The sequence below is a fragment of the Dermacentor silvarum genome, chromosome 1 (genome assembly GCF_013339745.2).
Source record: "Dermacentor silvarum isolate Dsil-2018 chromosome 1, BIME_Dsil_1.4, whole genome shotgun sequence".
In the NCBI taxonomy this organism is placed as follows: domain Eukaryota; kingdom Metazoa; phylum Arthropoda; class Arachnida; order Ixodida; family Ixodidae; genus Dermacentor; species Dermacentor silvarum.
In genome coordinates, this window is record NC_051154.1 from 378561441 (window position 1) to 378580862 (window position 19422).

A 19422-nucleotide genomic window follows, 5' to 3' on the forward strand; every position below is an offset into this window, starting at 1 on the left:
GTGCTCTTGCCATTGGCGGGTCGACTTCACTAATATGTCCAGCATAAGGATTGGCTAGAATTTGGTCTTACAAACAATAATAGCGTAAGAGCTTTTTGTGAATACAGGCCCACTTCTGCAGTTCAGTATTATGAAGTCCTTCTGCATGCACGCCCCTTTTTCTATGCTGCTCGTCTTTGCCGCGTCCGACTTCGGAATCGGTGTGCGAGTCGTACGTGTGAACTGGCAGCCGTGCGCCGGAAATGTTTACTCTACCTGCAGGTGGTTACGGCACAAAATTAGAAAAAAGAAACCCCGCATATAAAAAGGGGCATTCTGGCCTGACCTCACTTTCGACATCCCGTTCTGCCTCGGTTTCTATTGCCAGGTCGGACGTCCCACGCTTTTGTTGTTATCGGTGAAGCGGTACGCTTTGCCAGAAGGAGAGCCACGCGCGCTCCGATCAGGATCTCTTCGGATTTCCCTTATCAAAGTGCTAACCTTCCCTCGGGAGGTTAGATGACGGAGACATTGGGCGAGGGGGGCCACACGGAGCTGCGATTAATGAGAAATCGCTGCCAAGATGACGGTGCCGCTAGCTGGAACAGAAAAAAACAAGCCTCCCACCGCCACCACCACCGCGTACACACCGACAGAAGGCGTCGCGTTGCTTCCGCTCTGGAAAAGCCTGTCCGTGTCCCCAAAAGGCTCGATGACACAGAGCCATCTAAGAGAGAGCGAGGTCCTAGAACGGCGGCACATTCGAAAGCGGGCCAACCAGATGGCGTGCCCGTTTCCGCGACGGGGCTTTCCACCAGAAGTCGTCCACGCGCCGCACGCGCGCCCGTCTTCTGTGCCAGACAGTATAGGTGCTGATCCAGAGCGAAGAAGGAACTATGCGAGCTTTAATTGGCGGCGAGGGGAGAGGCCCGCTTTGCCCCAAGCCGCGTCCCGGTTCGACACACTACACTGATTCCACGGGTCTCGTCAGTGAGCCACGTAGCGGCACCCCTCACCTCTCCGGCGTCCCACGCCTCGTTTCCCAACGCCGTCAATCGGACGCGCTGACCGCGGCGGGCGCGACGGCAACACACATAGGCGCGGCAGCTACGTAGCGCTGACATCACGCAGCGTCGACGTCGTCGACGCCACAACGGAGGAGGGAGATGGAAGCGGGCGTAACACTTTGGCAGCGCGTAAAAACCCCATTTCGTATCCGAGCCAAGTTCGAGGGCATATAGTGTGGAGGGGGGGGGGGGGGGATATTTAGCGCTACGTCACCGACGGAGCGCGAGAGGCAGCGGCGGCGCGCGCCGAGAGAGCGAACGCATGCCCAGAAGAGAGTCAACAGAAAGGGTGAAAACCTAGGATAAACCGGTTCCGGAGACGCCTGCTGGTGCACCGGTGCATTCGAAACCGTTGCGCGCCGCAGCGGCGAAGCCGACCTGCACGACTTTCGTTCGTTCGTTCGCGCGTGCGTGCCCTCCCGAGAAAGAACTCTCACCGCGTTAGCGGCCAACGGAGAGAGAAGGTGCAAGGAGCGCCGGCGGCAAATTGCATCCGATTAAAGAAAGAAGGGAGGCGAGGGCTTCGCGAGTGTGACTCAATCGGACCCAAGAAGCGGTGGCGAGAGAACAGGCAACTCTGGTTCATTCACGGATATTCCTGCGTCGACGCGGTTTCTGGAAAAAACAGACACGCGCGGGGGCTCGGTTCACACGCGGCGAGAAAGAGGCGGTGGAGGGGGGGAGTGCAGTGTCCAGGCGATGTCCACTGCTCGATCCCCTTTCCTGGCCAGTCTCTGCGTAAAGGTCCGACGATAACGCGTTGACACAAGCACACACACACACAGAGAGAGAGAGAACGCTCGTAACCACGTGCGACGCGGCGCGTCCAACAATCCCCCGCAGCGGGACGGCGATCGACGGCGCGGCATTGCGCGTCATGACCTCAGCGTCGTCGACGACGCGTCGTCTTCCAGGACTGGCCCAGCATCCTCGCCGCCGGCTTCCGCAAAGACTTCGAGGCAGGCGTCGGCGCCTCGCGGCTCTTCAGAGTTACTCGGTCGATCGCGCTCACACGACGTCGGCGCGACTCCCGTTCCCAGCGCTTTGACCTGTCGTGTCCCATCTCGTACAGCACCGGCCACCCGCTTTGGGCCCAGGAAGACGGCTCTTTTCGTCTGACCCCACCCCCTTCCGAACTTCTCGGCGCCAAGAGAGAAGAAGCTGGCGCCGGTCGCCACCGCCTCTTCGACGCCAGGTCTGGACTCGCGTGGTGCAATCGCGCCGACGACCTCTTCCTCGGGAATCTCGGCGCCGGCCCGTCGGCGGCCGCTGCTAGTTCGTGCCTCGTCGTCGTCATCGTCGGCGCCACTAGGAGGGCTCGCCGGGGCAGGTGACCCTCGTGTCCGCGTGGGTGTCTCGCAGGAGGACCGCGCCAAACCGATCCGCGGACCCGGAGGACGTCGCCGTGCGAAACCCACCTCGCAAAGTCTTGACAGCTCACGCGCGCAGCGCTACCGCTACTCGAGTCAGACGTGGTCGTCGGTTCCGGACCGCAGGTGCGCCTTCGGATCTGCCCGTCGAGCCTGGAATGTCTCTTCTGGTGGATTACGGCTGGATCTCATCCTCACTCTGCGGAGCGGCGACGGCAGCGATGGACGACTGGTCGTACTACGAGGTAGGCACGCGCGATACCGGCGACGGCGCGCGCTGGGTTGTGCGTCGCGCACGCTCAAGCACTCGCCCGCTGGGCACGCGCGCACTGCTGGCCGTTAAGCTGCTCGCTCCCTGGCGCTGGCGAATATATCCTGTTTCTAAAAGATGGACACGGTTCCCCGCTGCCCACCCTATACCGAGGGGAATTTCGGGCCAGCAAGAGAAACGTGGCTCCCTTGGTTGACGGATTGCCTGCGCGCATCGCGCACTGTGCATCTCTCGGGTGAGCTTTCTGATCGCGCTGACGTCTCTCCGGAAGTCCCCTTCCTTTACGAAACGCGGGGGCTCTCTTTTGTGCGCGCGGGAATTCGTGGAACTTACGCTGGAAACGGCGACAGAGTGGTTCTCGCGCGCTGAGCGCCCTTCAGCTGTCAAATGGCTATCCGCACGTATATATGCACGCGCACGAGCACGATCGAACGCCTGCACTCAGAGTACGCATTCGGGGACGTGGCTGGCGTATTATTTATGTCCTTAAGCACGTTACGGCGAGCGGATGGTTTGGAGTAAGAGGCATGCTGCAATCACGCTTCTTGCTTCAACGTCGAGCTGTTTGATCATCCACAACGAAACACTGCATGATCCCATTTTAATTCAGAAGTGTTTTCTCCTTGGTTTTTAATGTTCACGAATTACAGTTTCGCTTTGCAAAATTACGTAACGTTGTCCGTTCGCGGAGTGTCAAAATTTTGCTCATCCATGTTTACGAACCCCGCAAATGCGCACACATATGCGTCGTATACCCACGGTTTGGTAGCTAGGCCTCGTTCGTAGTCCAACCTGCTCGTATAGACTTAGGCCTTTTCCGAGTAAATTCCAGTGGTCGCCAGCAAAGAAAAAAAAAGTCAGAGGTACAGAAGACGTTAATGCAAAGCAGTTGGCACGTTACAATGAAATCGGAGGAGTGGAAATCATACGCGTCGGCCATCAAATGATTTGAAATCAAATTGGCTAGCTATCGACGAGCTCGACAAGCGAAGCGTCGTTCTTGCTAGTGCATTTCGCGAGTTGGAAATTCCCGTACGATTATGAATGCGTCTACACATTTATAGCACAACTCAAAATTAATTAAGATTAGAATATGGGGTTTCACGTGCCGCAAACTACGATATATTTATGCGGTGCGCCGTAGTGGGGGACTCCAGATTAATGTTGACCGGGCACCTGGGGTTCTTTAACGTGTACCAAATGCACGGTTTACGGGCGTTTTTGCATTTCACCCCCATTGAAATGCGGCCACCGTGGCCTATACCTAAAAATTCAAACACGAGCATCGGCACGGTGTATGCTTATATGTTGCCCGGCTTTCTTTTTTCTTTCCTTTCCTTTTCTTTTACTTTTTCTTTTTTTTTTCTTTTGCCTGAGAACAGTAAGTAAATTCACATCTTATTGTTATAATTTCTGTGGCGACAATTAATTTAGTAAATGTAGAAATTTTATCACAATCCGAAATGTTTTCACCTGTGTAGAATTTTTCCTTGCTGTTGTACCGACCTCGAATTCGATAGTGATACGTGTTATTCGACTTAGCACGTGCATATACTTTAGAGAGAGAAAATTAAAAAGAACGTTGAGACCGGTATGGGCGTAGATTTATTTCATTATTGAGAAGGAATACAATGGAACACCCCTTTTTCCATTGGTATAATGAAGAAAATTGTATATGTTGTTAGAGGCTAGACGAGATTTATGATGTGTACATTTCGAACGAACAGAAATATTGGATATAACGCTCAAGGTATTTGAAGCATATGCTTGTAACAAAAGGTGCCACGGTGACAAAGCTAAGTTCCTTGTTTTTCATTCAGGAAAAACAAAACTTGTTTTGTGAAGTTCATAACCAGGCATGCCATGATTTGCAGCTATGAACCTACACCAAGGTGGCACAAGTACAGTGTTTGAAAATAATCGCCGGAATAAACTCGCAACATAAATAGGGTATACCCCAGCAGAGCCTCAGGTCTGATAACATTTGGTGCCCTGAATCATGCACGAATTCCACAGGTCGGCGTTTCATTTCTTTTTTTTTATTATTATTACATCAAGACTAGAATGCAAAGTTTTTTTTTTTTTTTCAGAAAACCGCAGGTCGATGCACGGAAACTAAAATACAACGTCCTATTTGCACTAGAATCAGTAAAAACAAAATATACACTGTCCTTAGCAAGATAAATAAAAAACGACAAAACTGCTGACTAAGTGGAACAAACTAGAGATAATTCAGCACGGCCTGAAAGTTGTACTACTCGCTGGAAAAGGTTCCGACACCCGGCTGGTTGTTATTGCATCTTATAGTGCATGGGACCACGCTAGAAACAAGGACTCGCTCTATCTCCAATACAAGACGTCTCTCTGCTTCACACGGAATTAAATTGAATATGGCTGTAGCGGATGTTTAGCATGCTTAGGTCAACTGTAGATACTCTATTGCAATAATGAAGAGATGCGCCTGTCCAAGGAAATCTTATTGATGTTAGTCTCCGTGTTTTTCGAGCGATGAGGACTCAACATTGATGTTGATGAACTAAAACAGAGTAACGCTTTAACGACATTTACGCTGCTCGAGCATTCCTACATACACTCGAACATAACGGCGCCTATACGCAAAGATTGGGTATACATCACGACAAAGTTTAAATCGACAACCCGTCACATACCTCGAGCCCAATAACTCTGGGTGCCGAATTCACAAAGCGTTTGTTTCATCAGTGTCTTTTTTGCCATTTATCGACCGCATTCGCTAATAGTATGTCCAACGTCACCACTGGCTGGCGTATTCTGTTACAAACAGTTTCAGTGTAAGAGAACATTTCAGCCAGTCCTAATGCTGGGAATATCATTAGCGACGTCTGGTGACTAATGGCGAAGAGCACTTACGAAAGAAAAGCTTTGCGAATTCAGCCTCTATACGTATTTCTGTCCCGATTTGAATCTCAACGTTCGGTTTTCATCATTTCTAAGTTTTCAGGATATTTTTTTTAATCACCTGTTGCAGGTAACATAGTTCTATACTCCTTGAGCTGGATTATTTAGAGAGGTGGACATTGTACTATAAATCAAAACACATATTCGACTAATTAAAAATTAATAAGTAACTTCTAAATAATTAATTTATGGCACATAATGAAATTTACGAATTGCAGCCGGTGAGTTTTCAAGGCGTATCCACTCGAAACGAATTTCCAGAATGACACCAGCTTGGAGATATGCGCCATGAAACACGCCATAAAAATGCGCTGTCGTTCCACTTACTTTTTTTTAACAAAACGCTCTTTCATGCATTGAAGCACAAAAGTAACTGGAACGCGCATGTATCCCACACTTTCGGAAATAATATCTCGAAAGTGGTGTCATCCTGGAGATTCATTTCAAGTGGATACGTCTTGCAAACTCATTGGCTACAATTCGTAAGTTACAATATGTGCCGTAAATTAATTAATTAAGAAATTACTTTGTGAATTTTGGTTAATAAGTTTAATATGTGCCTCGATTTTTCGTACCAGCAGTGTCCGCCTCTTTGAATAATCCAGCTCAAGGCAAATGCTATCTGCCGCAGGCGATTTTTCCAAATTCTGGAAAACTTAAAAATTATATCACCCCATTGCATGCGTTGAAATCGAACCAAATTATCTTTGAGGCGACCTATAGGAATTTCAGAAAGGGTAACAATAAAAACAACATTCTTGTTTGCCGCGCCGCGGTCGGAAAACCAAAAGCCGCAAATGCGGTATCAAACCCGACAAATTTTCCCATGACGTCCTCGCGAATCCCCGACCCGCGATGCAAAACGCTGCAGCCCACTCTCGCACGTGCGGGACTTATCTCGATACACGCTCTGACGTCACGGAGACAGCTGGATGGCTCGGCATATCCTACTGCTTTTTCCTTTCACACTTTGTAAACCGTTCCAAGACGCATCGCCGAGAGCGCTCGTCTTTCAATAAGCACACACTGGACGTGAAAAAGAAGTAAAGCAACGAAGGCGGGAAAGGTATTGGCAACTTGCAGTGGGGTGGCAGCGATCCGTTTGTTTGTTGGAGCAATTCTGGGACCGTGGCCACAAAAATACAGTGCGGGCAGCGTTGGCGGTGCCCATCTCTGTTTTATCGTGTTTCGTCTTACTCTAGATAGTTTTATATGCGTGGCTTTGGCATGCCTAAGGACTTGGTCACGCTAAATTGTTTTTTTTTTCAACTCCTCTTAGCTGAGCGGATAATACACTGTGGCGCAGAGTACGTCTATCTGCACGCTAGCTTTATTTATTTATTTATTTATTTATTTATTTATTTATTTATTTATTTATTTATTTATTTATTTATTTATTTATTTATTTATTTATTTATTTATTTATTTATTTATTTATTTATTATGCCAGAAATTCGAGCATGAGGCACAGTCACGGCGAAGGCTACAGGGGCTCTGGCTGAGTGCAAAATTTTGTCGTGAAGTAGTTCAAATTTCGCAAGAATACATGAAGAGAGCAGTGATAAAATGATATTCACCCGCTGCGATGTGGCTCAAGACATGGCCATATCGCGTCCTGGTGCTGAGACCGCTGGTTCGATCCCCGACTGCGGCGATTTGCATTGCGACTGGCGCCGAATGCAACAATTAGCGCTCGTGTACCAAGCTTCGGGTGCACTTTAATGAAGTTTCCAATTTAAATACGGACCCCTTCGCCATATACGGCGTCTCTCGTGGCCGGGTCGTGAAGCTCCACGACTGCAATGATTTAGTCACACCAAAGGAGCCGTATACGTACAGAGCTTGCCCTGATTGACGCGTGTTGATTGAAGTATTGCTCGAAGTTCGCTCGAGCGTCAGTTGATCAGATGGGTGCAGCAATGCGTGCGTCGAGAGAGTGCCACTTTCCTGAGCGTTTCTCAATCTGCGTGCTGGACCGCGCAGATAGTGTGTTTGTGCCTCATGCGCTGCATGTCCCTTGTTCCAAAGAAAAGCATGCTCGTTTAGCGCTAGCGTTGGTCCTATAGTAACTGCACGAGCTCGTGAATGGTGACGACTGCTGCGCGTTCACTATTACAACTGCATGAACAAACTATTTCTTGGCTTTCTGAAAAAGAAAAAAAAAGCGGCCTCCAAATAATGTTTATATCGGGTGAGAAGTTTCTTTCATTAATGTACCGTTTCAGTGTTAGTAAATTGGTGGTATATAGGTATACCAATCGTAGTTAATCCTCTTAACATGTCGCAGATGACGCATGACGTCGTATATATACACATGCAAATAAAGTAGGGCTCCTCTTTGTCAAAGCATTCGTGACGCGAACGCTCAAGAATGCGGTCGAGCGCGCCGCGCATTTTCTCGGGCATTGCACTTAATCGCGCTCGTTGAAAACGGGAGCGTTCCGCTCCATCCTGGAAAACGAAGCCAACGAAATGTAACTGCCAGTGATCGCAACCATCCCTGAGGCGAATTCTACGAACGCGACGTCATTTATGCACGACTAACATGACCCGCCGATGAGGCTGAGAGGCGTTGTGGTACGCTTTGTTGCTGAACGCGAGGGAGCGAATATGTGCAAAGCGCTTCGTTTCGTAAGTGATATTTGCCAATCGTCGGCCGCGTTCGCTTATATTATGTCCAGTATCAGGATTTGGTGTGATTTGATCTAACGAACAATGAATACGGGCCAAGGAATATCTGGGATTCGTTTCGCGGCCGCACCAATGTACTACATCGTACTTGAGCGAAATGCGAAAGCACGAAATGAAACAATAACGCAATTTGCGTTTCGCTGTATGCTCGACTACCGAACGTGGCATCGATGCGTAACCAGCTACTCATTGAACGTCGTCAGGCGCACGATCTTCCACGTCGAAACACAAACCGCACCATTTGTTCGCTTGGGCGGACGTTGCTCCGCATGAAGTATTTACCTTTTCCGGTCTGGTTGTACCGTCTGTGCAGCGGGGCGTGCAGAACTAAAAGATGGTCTAGTATTATATATATATATATATATATATATATATATATATATATATAATGAGCTCCGGATGCTATGAGCTGGGGGTATCTTACTCCTTTCGCTCGAAGTTACATGCACAGCATGAGGCAAACAGCTTCTCGGCCAGGCAAATTATCTAGTTTTACCACAGAGGGAAGGCACACCGTGCGCAATGTTTTCGCATTTGTATACTACAGGGCTCCGGACATTTTCGCCGCAGGTATCCTATAGCCCAATGTACCGGCAACGACAAAAATTGATGGGCTTGCTCAAGCGGTTGTATTTTAAGTGTGTGCTGCCTCGTAGACCAGTGTGACTCGATGGCTGCAGTTCTCATGGCGTTATCGTGTTGTCCTCACCGCTCAAAAGATGGGTCTATGTTCACACACAAAAAAAAGCTCTCCCGTTATATAGAATTGTTCGTAAGAGAAAACTTCAGCCAATTCCGATGCTCGAGATATTATTAGCGAAGACGGCTAGCGAATGCCAAAGGGCACTTATACGAACGAAAAACTTTGTGAATTCGGCCCCTCTGGTTAGTATACAGGATTCTTCCAAAAGGTCATGTAACAAAGGGCGCGACAGACAGCTATGCAGGAGCTCGGCACTCGGAAAGCGCCAGGCACCCGAGGGAAAGCTCATCTCACCGTGTACATAGATAGTGAGCATTTATGAGCCCATGGCGCTGCAGGGGCTCTCCGAAGATCCGCCAATGTCCCTGGGTATATAGTGCTACATGGCGCGCTCTTTCTCGTTCACGCTTACCAAACCAAACCGTCAAAATCATGCGAGCAGCGATCGCGGCTGCAGGCTTATCAACCTTTAACTGATTTGGTGAGCGAAAAGCGTCCAACCGCGCCATTATGTGGCATGCATACTACGCAACACCCGTCAGTGCTGTCTGGAGCGCAGGAGCTGCATGTGTACGTCTGTATATACCGCAGGCGCCGTTGCATCTATATAGGCAGAGTAATTCTGCTGATTATGAGAATGAGGTACCAATTAAGCCCTATACCGCTACTCGCGCGTGGCGCTTTTCTTTACCTTTGCGTAGATCATAGAGACTTATAGCTCTTTTTTGAGCCCACCCTGCACCAACGTCAATCGCCTTATCGTGAAAGGAAGACCCTCTTATCGGAGCGCGTGCCCTTTCGTTCAAGTCTTTATGGTTGCATGGCGATAAGCCCAAGTATCGATAGGGTGCTCATTCGGTCGCGCAATCTCGAGAGAGAAGCTGTGTCGAAAGCAGCCAGAAGACGCGAACACACCAAGCCGCTCTCGCGTTCAAGACATCAGGGACTGGGAGCGGGCTATCGTATCCGAAAGTTTACGGGCCGTTGAACAACGGCCGTCTCCTCACGCCGCATCGATCTCCTCGGGTGACAAAAGGTTGGTGCACAGGATTTCGCCTGTTACAAAAGAGGTGTATGGGATCGTCGGACGTCTTCTGTGTGGGATGTTAAGGCATTTCGAGCAGCTATGTCAGAGGCTTCACTTCCAGTTACACCACCGCAAGAAGGCACCAGTTGCTATACTATACATTAGGTTGCATCGATCTTTCAGTGAACTGAAAAAGATGCCACAAGAGCCTTGCACCGTTCGGCATGTAGACCAAACAGAAGCTTCTGCGGGGCCTGACTGGAATTTCTCAACACCGGGACCTCCAATGTAACAACCTTCCTCGACAAATTGCTCCGTCATTTGATTCTCAAACGCCGGCAGTAAGCTGCAAGCTCTGCTACACAGCTGGCGAACACTGCTGCGAGGCTGATCCCAGCTGTTAGATAGTGCCCAGCCATCCGACGATACAATTACGCGTAGCGCGTGATGACAAAAGAAGAAAAGAAGGCTGGTTCCTTTCACTCGATTCCATATCATGCACTGACTGGCCGATATGGGTGATAGCGCAGACGAGACGGCGCTCGGACCATTGACTAAGCGCGATAAGGAAAAGAATTGGAATAGAGACAGTACATTATGCCGGCCCTGATCTGCCTCTGTGCTTCCTGAAGTTCTCCTAACCGGCGATACAGCAAGTGCGTGCGCGTTAATCCAATCGGCAAACATCGTTGACCTGCCGTTGTGGTTTAGTGGCTATAGTGTTACGCTGCTAAGCACGAGGTCGCGGGCTCTAATCCTGGCCGCGGCGGCCGCATTTCGATGGGGGAGAAATGCAAGAACACCCTCTACTGTGCAATGGGTGCATGTTAAAGAACCCCAGGTGGTCAAAATTAATCCGGAGCCCCCCAGTACGGCGTACCTCATAAACAGGTCGTAGTTTTGGCACGTGAAACCCCAGAATTAAGTTTTTTAGACATTGTCGCGCGCAGTCAATTTCTTCCCGAACGGAAGTCTACACGGCCGGCGGTTGCCGCAGGACCACTGGAACTCATGGGCCGTATTCTCAGTCAATCAATTTCGAAGATACTTTGACTTTTTGCGTGACATGACGTCTGACACGAGGCCTCAACGGAGAAACGGGCTTTCTGGCCTCTGGCTTAGCCAATCAGCTTTCACTGAAAGTGATAAGTCGCGAAAGTGATCGACCATACTATAGCGATGCCATTTCATAGCTTTTTCCCTTTCTCTGTTCCTCATTGGTCCGAGTGGCGCTCCGCCTATGCACGTTAGCACCAGGCTCACGCGGTCGTGAATGGTTGGTGACGGGAAAGGAATAGAATCTACCGAAAGCAACCGTTGCATTATTCCGTCCCTGTCTTGTCCTCGGTTGCCGACTTCCGCAGCTGCCTAAAGGCAGGCAGAACCACAGGGCTGCTTTTCTGGTTGCTGCAACTACTAAGATATGTACTTCTAAGATATTTAACCCTTCCTCATCTAATAAGAGAATCACGATGCTTCACCATAAACTTCTGACGCAGACAAACGCAAAAGTGAAATACGCAATGTAAGAATTTCACAGTTTTAACAACTATATTTGCATAATTGAACATGGTGCCACGTATAATAGGTTCTCTCTCTCTCTCCCAATTGCCTACACGTTGCATGCAGCTCGTTAAGATCAGATTTATATGCGGGTGCTTCCTAATTCGTGCTACATGCTCTAACAGCAAACAAATGCTATTCGAATAGCTTGTGGTCGTTCTTTACACTCCTGTGATGGTGAGTTTAGAAACTTGAAATGCCATAAGCTCCCTGCAATCTGAAGAATTCATGACAGAAGGCTCTGATGTATCGCTAAGAACTTCAGTGGTATTTTTTTTTCTTGTTCAATGGCCCAAATCTCAGCTGTTTTTTATTCCGAAGTTAAAATCCAGATCATAAATTGCTAAAGAAGTGGCTGATGTTAAAGAGAGAGAGAGAAGATGCATAGAAAGGCAGGGAGGTTGTAGAGGGCGCGAGTGCTAAGCCGATTATGAGGCGCCCTCTATAGGATGTAGCATATAAAGGCTGTGCTGTGAATAAACGGGGGCACTTCTGCTGGGGACTCGGAGCGTGTGTCTTTACTCCGCGGCCCTCGGGCTTCAGCCTGCCTCCTCGGCCGCCTCGGCTCGAACCCTCCCACCACATGGTGTCAGAAGTGGGATCCGTGGTTCCCGCGACTTGCCATGGCTAACAAAGACGCTCCAGTTCCTGCTCTCGCTGCCGCCAGTCTCCGGAGTCCCGCTCCGTTCCCCTTCGACGATGTCGGCGAGTGGCTGCCCTGGTTACGGCAATTTGAGGACTATGCCTTCGCCACCGGCATGCACGCAGCCCCGGACGAGACGAGGGTTAGGACTCTCCTCTACTGTATGGGCCCCCGTGCACGCATTGTCCTCAGTTCTCTCATGTCCGATGAAGAAGCGTACAAGTCCTACGCGGAAGTCACCCGGCGGCTCACAAGCTACTTCGTGCACCCCGTAAACGAGGTGTACGAGAGCTCTCGGTTCCACAAGCGGACGCAAGAGCCAGGCGAAACCGTCGACAGTTTCTTCACGGCCCTTCGGAACATGGTACGCAAGTGTAACTACCCGTCACCTGCCGTTGAAGAGCGTCTTGTTCGCGACCGTTTCGTCGTGGGTTTGGCGGATTCTCGCCTTTCAGACAAGCTGTGCCGCACTCCGAGCCTTTCCCTGGACGACGCACTCGTGCAAGCTCGTCAGCACGAAGACGCCGAACGCGAAAGACAACGCCTGTCCCTCACCGCTGGGCAACCGCTTACGGCAGCTCACGTGGACGCGGCGACTTCGCGTAAACCCGCGCAGCGCGCACGCGGACGACGCAATAGACGGGACTCTGGCAACTTTGCTGACTTTGCGTCACGTGACCGACCCGACGGTTCGCACTCGAGCAACAGAGCTGGCGAGGCTTTGAAATGCGGCCTAGGCCTAAGTAGGCAATGCGGATTTTGCGGTCACGAGTTTCACCGACGGTCTGACTGTCCAGCGGCCAAAGCGGTCTGTAACCACTGCAAGAAGCGAGGCCACTTCGCGGCGGTATGTCGCTCAGGGAAGCGCCTCGGATCCGTCGAGCTCCACTCCGTCGCGGCGGTGGCCCGCAACGGGCGGTACGTTGAGGTGCGTGTCAACGGGAACCCTCTCGTCTTCAAAGTGGACTCTGGAGCCGACGTCTCGGTGGTTCCGCGCACGTTTCCCGGCTGCCCAGCCGTCCTCGATAAGCCGCGAGGCGAAGAACTTTTCGGACCCGGGAAACAAGCCCTGAAGCTTCTCGGCACCTTCGACGCGGCGCTGTCTTGGAGAGGCAGGCAAGTCAACGAGCGCCTCTACGTCGTTGCGGGACAAGAGCAGCCACTTCTCGGCTATCCCGCTATCGTTGCCCTTGGGGTCGTCAAGTTTGTCGGCGCCGTCGCACCAGCTCTGCCGGACGCACCACCTCGTGAAGTCCCTCCAGCCCTTTTCACCGGCCTGGGCACGTTTCCGGAAGAGTACACGATACGTATCAAGCCTGACGCGGTACCGTATGCCCTCAGCACAGCCCGGCGTATCCCGATACCGCTACGAGACGTAGTCAAAAAGGAGCTCGACAAGATGGAGCAGGAGGGCGTGATCCGGTGCGTCGACGAACCGACGGACTGGTGCGCGGGACTTGTTGTCGTCCCGAAGCCAGCGGGGGGTTACCGCCTGTGCGTTGATTTGACCAAACTCAACCAAGTCGTTCTGCGTGAACGCCACGTACTCCCGACCGTCGACCAAACCCTCGGACTTCTCGGTGACGCACGCGTTTTTCTCGAAGTTGGACGCAACTTCAGGCTTCCACCAAGTACGCCTGGCGCGCGACTCCCAGAAGTACACGACTTTCATCACTCCGTTTGGCAGGTATTGCTACTGCCGCCTCCCATTCGGCATAACATCGGCCCCGGAATACTTCCAGCGTCAGATGTCTCGCCTGCTGGAAGGGTTGGCTGGTGTTGTTAACCTTATGGACGACATCCTTGTGTTTGGCCGCACCACAGAAGAACACGACCAACGCCTCCAGGCAGTCCTTGGTCGCCTCCAACAAGCGGGGGTCACCCTCAACGCTGCCAAGTGCACTTTCGGCGTGTCCAGCGTGCGGTTCCTTGGCGTTGTCGTCGGTGCCAATGGCATCACTCCGGATCCAGAGAAAGTGGCCGCCATTCAGCGCATGCCAGCTCCTCAGGACGTTCATGGTGTCCAACGTTTTCTCGGTATGCTCAACCATGTCGGTCGCTTCCTCCCGGGCCTCTCTCAAACGACTGCGCCAATCAGAAGTCTCCTGAACAAGCTTGCAGCCTGGACATGGGGACCAGCGCAGGCTTCAGCATTTGAAAAGCTCAAGAGCATGCTGTCGTCGGACATCTGCCTCGCAAGGTACAACCCTGCACTGTTGACGACAGTCTCCGCAGATGCCAGTTCCTTCGGGTTGGGTGCTGTCCTCCTTCAAGACCAGCCATCAGGGGAGCGCCGACCAGTTGCATACGCCTCTCGAGCGCTGACTGAAACGGAACGGAGGTACAGCCAGATCGAAAAGGAGGCACTGGCTGCCACCTGGGCCATCAACCGATTCGACGAGTTTCTTCGGGGTCTTCGTTTCACCCTCGAGACCGACCATAAGCCGTTAGTACAGCTCCTAGGAACCGCGGATCTCGATCTCATGCCACCACGAATCCAGCGCTTCCGCATCCGCCTTCTCCAGTACCAGTTTGATGTCAAGTACGTTCCTGGGAAACAGCTGGCCACCGCAGATGCACTCTCAAGGGACCCAGTCGTCCAGCTGCCAGCGACTCCAGCTGTTGACAAGGTGGAGCTGTACGTTCAAGAAGCACTCCGTGCTATCCCTCCTACATTTGCAGTCCTCCTCGACGACTTCCGAGCTCACCAGGCTGCAGATGGGGAGTGCGCGCAGCTCAAGTTGTACTGTGAGCAAGGGTGGCCTAGGAAAGAGAATCTGCCTCTCAGCATGGCTCAGTTCTGGGCTCATCGGGCCGAGTTCAGTATTGGTGACGGCCTTCTCCTCTGCGGTGGACGCCTGCTGGTGCCCGCTTCTCTGCGGAAGCACGTCCTCTCCCTCATCCATGACGGACACCTCGGAGTGAACCGTTGCCGCGCCATCGCCAGGGGAGCTGTCTGGTGGCCGACCATGGGGAGTCAGATCAAGACAATGGTGGAGAACTGTCCCAACTGTGCTACCACGCGGGTCCAGCGAGCAGAGCCACTGCTGCCTACCGTGACGCCTAGCCGTCCCTGGGAGCGAGTCGGGGTGGACATATTCATCACGAAGAAGCCGACTACCTTCTCCTCGTAGATTACTACTCGAGGTACCCTGAAGTGCTGTCCCTTCGCTCGACGACGTCTACAGCGGTGATCTCCATCATCAAAAGTGTCTTCGCAAGGCATGGGATCCCAGAGACCCTCGTCAGCGATAATGGGCCTCAATTTTCGTCGGCAGAATTCCGCGTCTTCGCCCAGAGCTACGGATTCTCCCACGTCACCAGCAGTCCCAGGTACCCGCAGTCTAATGGGGAAGTCGAGCGTATGGTGCGGACGGTTAAGGAACTCTTCAAGAAGTCTCCGGACTGGCCTTTGGCCCTCTTGGCATACCGCAACGCACCTGGCGTGACCGGGTACAGCCCTGCTCAGCTGCTCATGGGGCGCAGCCTCAGGACTCGCCTTCCGGTCCCCATGGCCGCGTTGCTTCCAGAACCACCTAACGCTGCCGACTTCCACCGGCGTGACACTACCCAACGACGTCGCCAGCGTCAAGATTTTGACCGTCGACATGCTGCACAAGATTTGCGGCCCCTGGAGGAGGGAGAGAGAGTGTGGATTCGCGACACAGATTGTGCTGGCACTGTTCTTAGCCCAGCGCAGCGTCCACGCTCCTACGTGGTCCAGACGGATGCAGGTGCTCTCGTCCGCAACCGGAGACATCTGGTTCCGCAGCAGTCTCCGTCATCAGGTGGTCTAGACCTCGGCAGCTCCAGTCCACGGACACGAGGATCTGAAAGCCTGCCACAGACTCCAACTCGCCCAGAGCCTGTGTGCAGCAGTCCAACTCCCAGGGCACTTACTCCTCTACCAGTTGCATCGCCACCGGTTGCCCCGGCTACTCCCTCAAGACCGCCTGGGTCAGTTGTACGCACTCGGTCTGGACGTTGTGTTAGGCCGCCGGTGCGGCTGAACTTGTAGAACGTGCCATGAGACATTTGTCATTACGTTGTATACCTGAGAGCAAGGGGTTGCTTTCTGTTACTTTCCCAAAAGGGGGGATGTAGAGGGCGCGAGTGCTAAGCCGATTATGAGGCGCCCTCTATAGGATGTAGCATATAAAGGCTGTGCTGTGAATAAACGGGGGCACTTCTGCTGGGGACTCGGAGCGTGTGTCTTTACTCCGCGGCCCTCGGGCTTCAGCCTGCCTCCTCGGCCGCCTCGGCTCGAACCCTCCCACCACACTTCTAAGATATTTAACCCTTCCTCATCTAATAAGAGAATCACGATGCTTCACCATAAACTTCTGACGCAGACAAACGCAAAAGTGAAATACGCAATGTAAGAATTTCACAGTTTTAACAACTATATTTGCATAATTGAACATGGTGCCACGTATAATAGGTTCTCTCTCTCTCTCCCAATTGCCTACACGTTGCATGCAGCTCGTTAAGATCAGATTTATATGCGGGTGCTTCCTAATTCGTGCTACATGCTCTAACAGCAAACAAATGCTATTCGAATAGCTTGTGGTCGTTCTTTACACTCCTGTGATGGTGAGTTTAGAAACTTGAAATGCCATAAGCTCCCTGCAATCTGAAGAATTCATGACAGAAGGCTCTGATGTATCGCTAAGAACTTCAGTGGTATTTTTTTTTCTTGTTCAATGGCCCAAATCTCAGCTGTTTTTTATTCCGAAGTTAAAATCCAGATCATAAATTGCTAAAGAAGTGGCTGATGTTAAAGAGAGAGAGAGAAGATGCATAGAAAGGCAGGGAGGTTAATCACAGGTAGTTCCAGTTGGCTACACTGCACGGGGGGAAGGGGCTATAGGGAGATAACAAAAGAGCAGAAGAAGAGAGAGAGAAAGACGAGCACAAACAAAGCATTAAGACCCATAGACCGCAGGAACCTGAGTAGCGCGAATAAAGCCTTCTGCGTTGAGTTGCTTTGGGAGCACTGGCTTTTACAGCTTCCAGTTCTGATAGTAGACGATTGTCCAATTGGTCCATCACTCTGCACCTCACTTGCCTCTCAGCACTAATAGCGCGGGCACACACAGATGGTGTTTGCGAGCGTCTCATCACAGCTGCATGTGTTGCACGTGGTGCGGTTGTTCGTTCCAATAAGGAAGGCATAAGAGTTTGTAAATGCGACGCCTAGCCACGAATGCTACAACATGATCGGTTCACGTCACGGTCACTCAGGCGGTACATGTATCTGTATATATACGGAAACAATGAACGTGAGCGACACATGGGGAAAATGTTCGAGTCCCACAGTGGCAATGTACACATTCACGGGACATTGATAGCAGCCCCAACGTCAGTTCGCGAAAGCGGAATCAAAACACGTGGACCGCTTTCATGTGCAGACCGTGCTGCTTCATCGGCGGGGTCATTCCCGTTGATATTGCAGTATCCCGGAAGCCATTGAAAGATTATGTCATGTCCTGTGTCATGGCGGCGATGACGGGTCTGTCGAACTTCCGAGGCCAGTAGTTCATTGGGTCCGTGGCGCGTTGCGTTTTGTATGCTTTGAATGGCTGCCTCCGAATCATAGAAAACTGTCCATTGTTTCGGTGGCTCATGAATCAGATGCAGGGCAATCAGATACAGGGCAATCAGGGCAATCAGATGCAGCACGTAGTGTAGCAAGCTCTGCAGCCGTCGATGGGTTCATACAAGATGTTTTAAACTCGATTTCTTCAGATTTTGCCGAGATTAGTACTGCAGCCGCCGAGCCGTTGAGTTTTACTGAACCACCTATGTTGACATGTTGCCTGATTCTGTGCATGCTGTATAGGGTTCCAAGGTTTTTGCTTTACCTTGCGGCCGGTGCAGAAACCATAATGGTGCTGAGAGTCACGTAGCAGGCGTGAATTGTGTCGGCAAGTAGTACTGATGTCTTGCAATAATTTTGGCAAATGTTGAAAGCGACCTCTCTGCTGGCAGGCAAGCAAGATTGTGTGAAGGAAACCGAGTCAGGTGCCGAATATGTGCTCTGAGGACATTGTATCATTGTGGACCTGTATCAATATGGACTGCAGTAGGATAACCTTTGGCAATGGCCACTGTCGCAATTGAAGATGCGTCTCTTGAGAAACGAAGACAGAATTCGAGTGCTTGAGCTTACATACTCTGAAGACTCCGAATATTTGTCGCGCAAGTATTTCCCAGATAAGCCGGCGTGCGGCGGCGTGCTCGGTATGATCCATACCTGCCAACTCTCCCGAATTTTTCGTAAAGCTTCCAAATTCGGTTTGTTTTACCGTGTTTACGAATAGTTGCTCGTCAATCTTGGAACCTTCCGTTGGAAGTCTTCTGATGTTAAATAAAACAATAGGGGTACCTGATTTGAGCAAGCTCATTGAGCCATGTTGCGGAAGCAGGCAAAATAAGCAACAGATGAAAAGTCATTGTGCACTAAGAATAACGTGTTGCTTGTCAGACTTTGCTGTTTTAAGTCTGCTGCGGCCTGTAAGTCCCGGGCTAGCTTTAAAGGAATGCATGCTATCTCGTTCCCCTCCCTCCTTCCTGCCGCTTTCGCGTCCGCCTCGTACAGCCTCCCCTCACGGTGTTGGGTCCGCGGGATTTTACTGATTTTAAAGTTCAAAGGTTTGCAGGTATGGGTATCAGCCATGCAGCAACGCAACCTGCGTCAAAGTCCCAAATTTGTTGCTTTGAAAGGTAATTATCAATGCTCATAAAAATGAGAGTTACCTTGTGTATACGTTACTCGAATGGACAGCAAATTTCTGTGCGTTTTCTTTTTTTCTTTCTTTTTAGGGAGTAATCCGTGGTTTTCGTTTCTCGCGTTACTTTTTACCGGCTCCCGCTCAGCCGCTGTGCATGTCAATTGTCTGAGCGGAACGGGTAGCAGACGTCGAGCTAACGTTATGTAATATCACTCGACACTGGCACCATTTTGAGACGCCTGATATAGCTGCCGGGACGCTGTTCCTTCTGCCCGAATAGTTACAACACCGTCCGATCGAGGAGTTGGAGCGCAACGCCGAACCTTGCTATCGCTGCCAATGCTTCACCACCCAAATTCTTTTTTTTAATCACATCAAATGCGAACGCATACGACCTCGTTTTTTGCTCCCAACTGATTAGTGCTAAAGAATGCCGA

At 51.1% G+C, this 19422-nt stretch overlaps 1 protein-coding gene across 1 annotated transcript in view; it reads left to right on the forward strand.

The window, feature by feature from the left end:
• Positions 1 to 1804: 1804 nt before the first annotated feature.
• Positions 1805 to 19422, forward strand: part of LOC119437483 (nuclear factor NF-kappa-B p100 subunit-like) — a 155315-nt gene continuing 137697 nt past the window's right edge. The window contains exon 1 of the mRNA XM_037704495.2: positions 1805 to 2661. Within this exon, the coding sequence (XP_037560423.1) occupies positions 2575 to 2661 (87 nt within the window). The 5' untranslated portion in view covers positions 1805 to 2574. The remainder of the gene's footprint in view (positions 2662 to 19422) is intronic.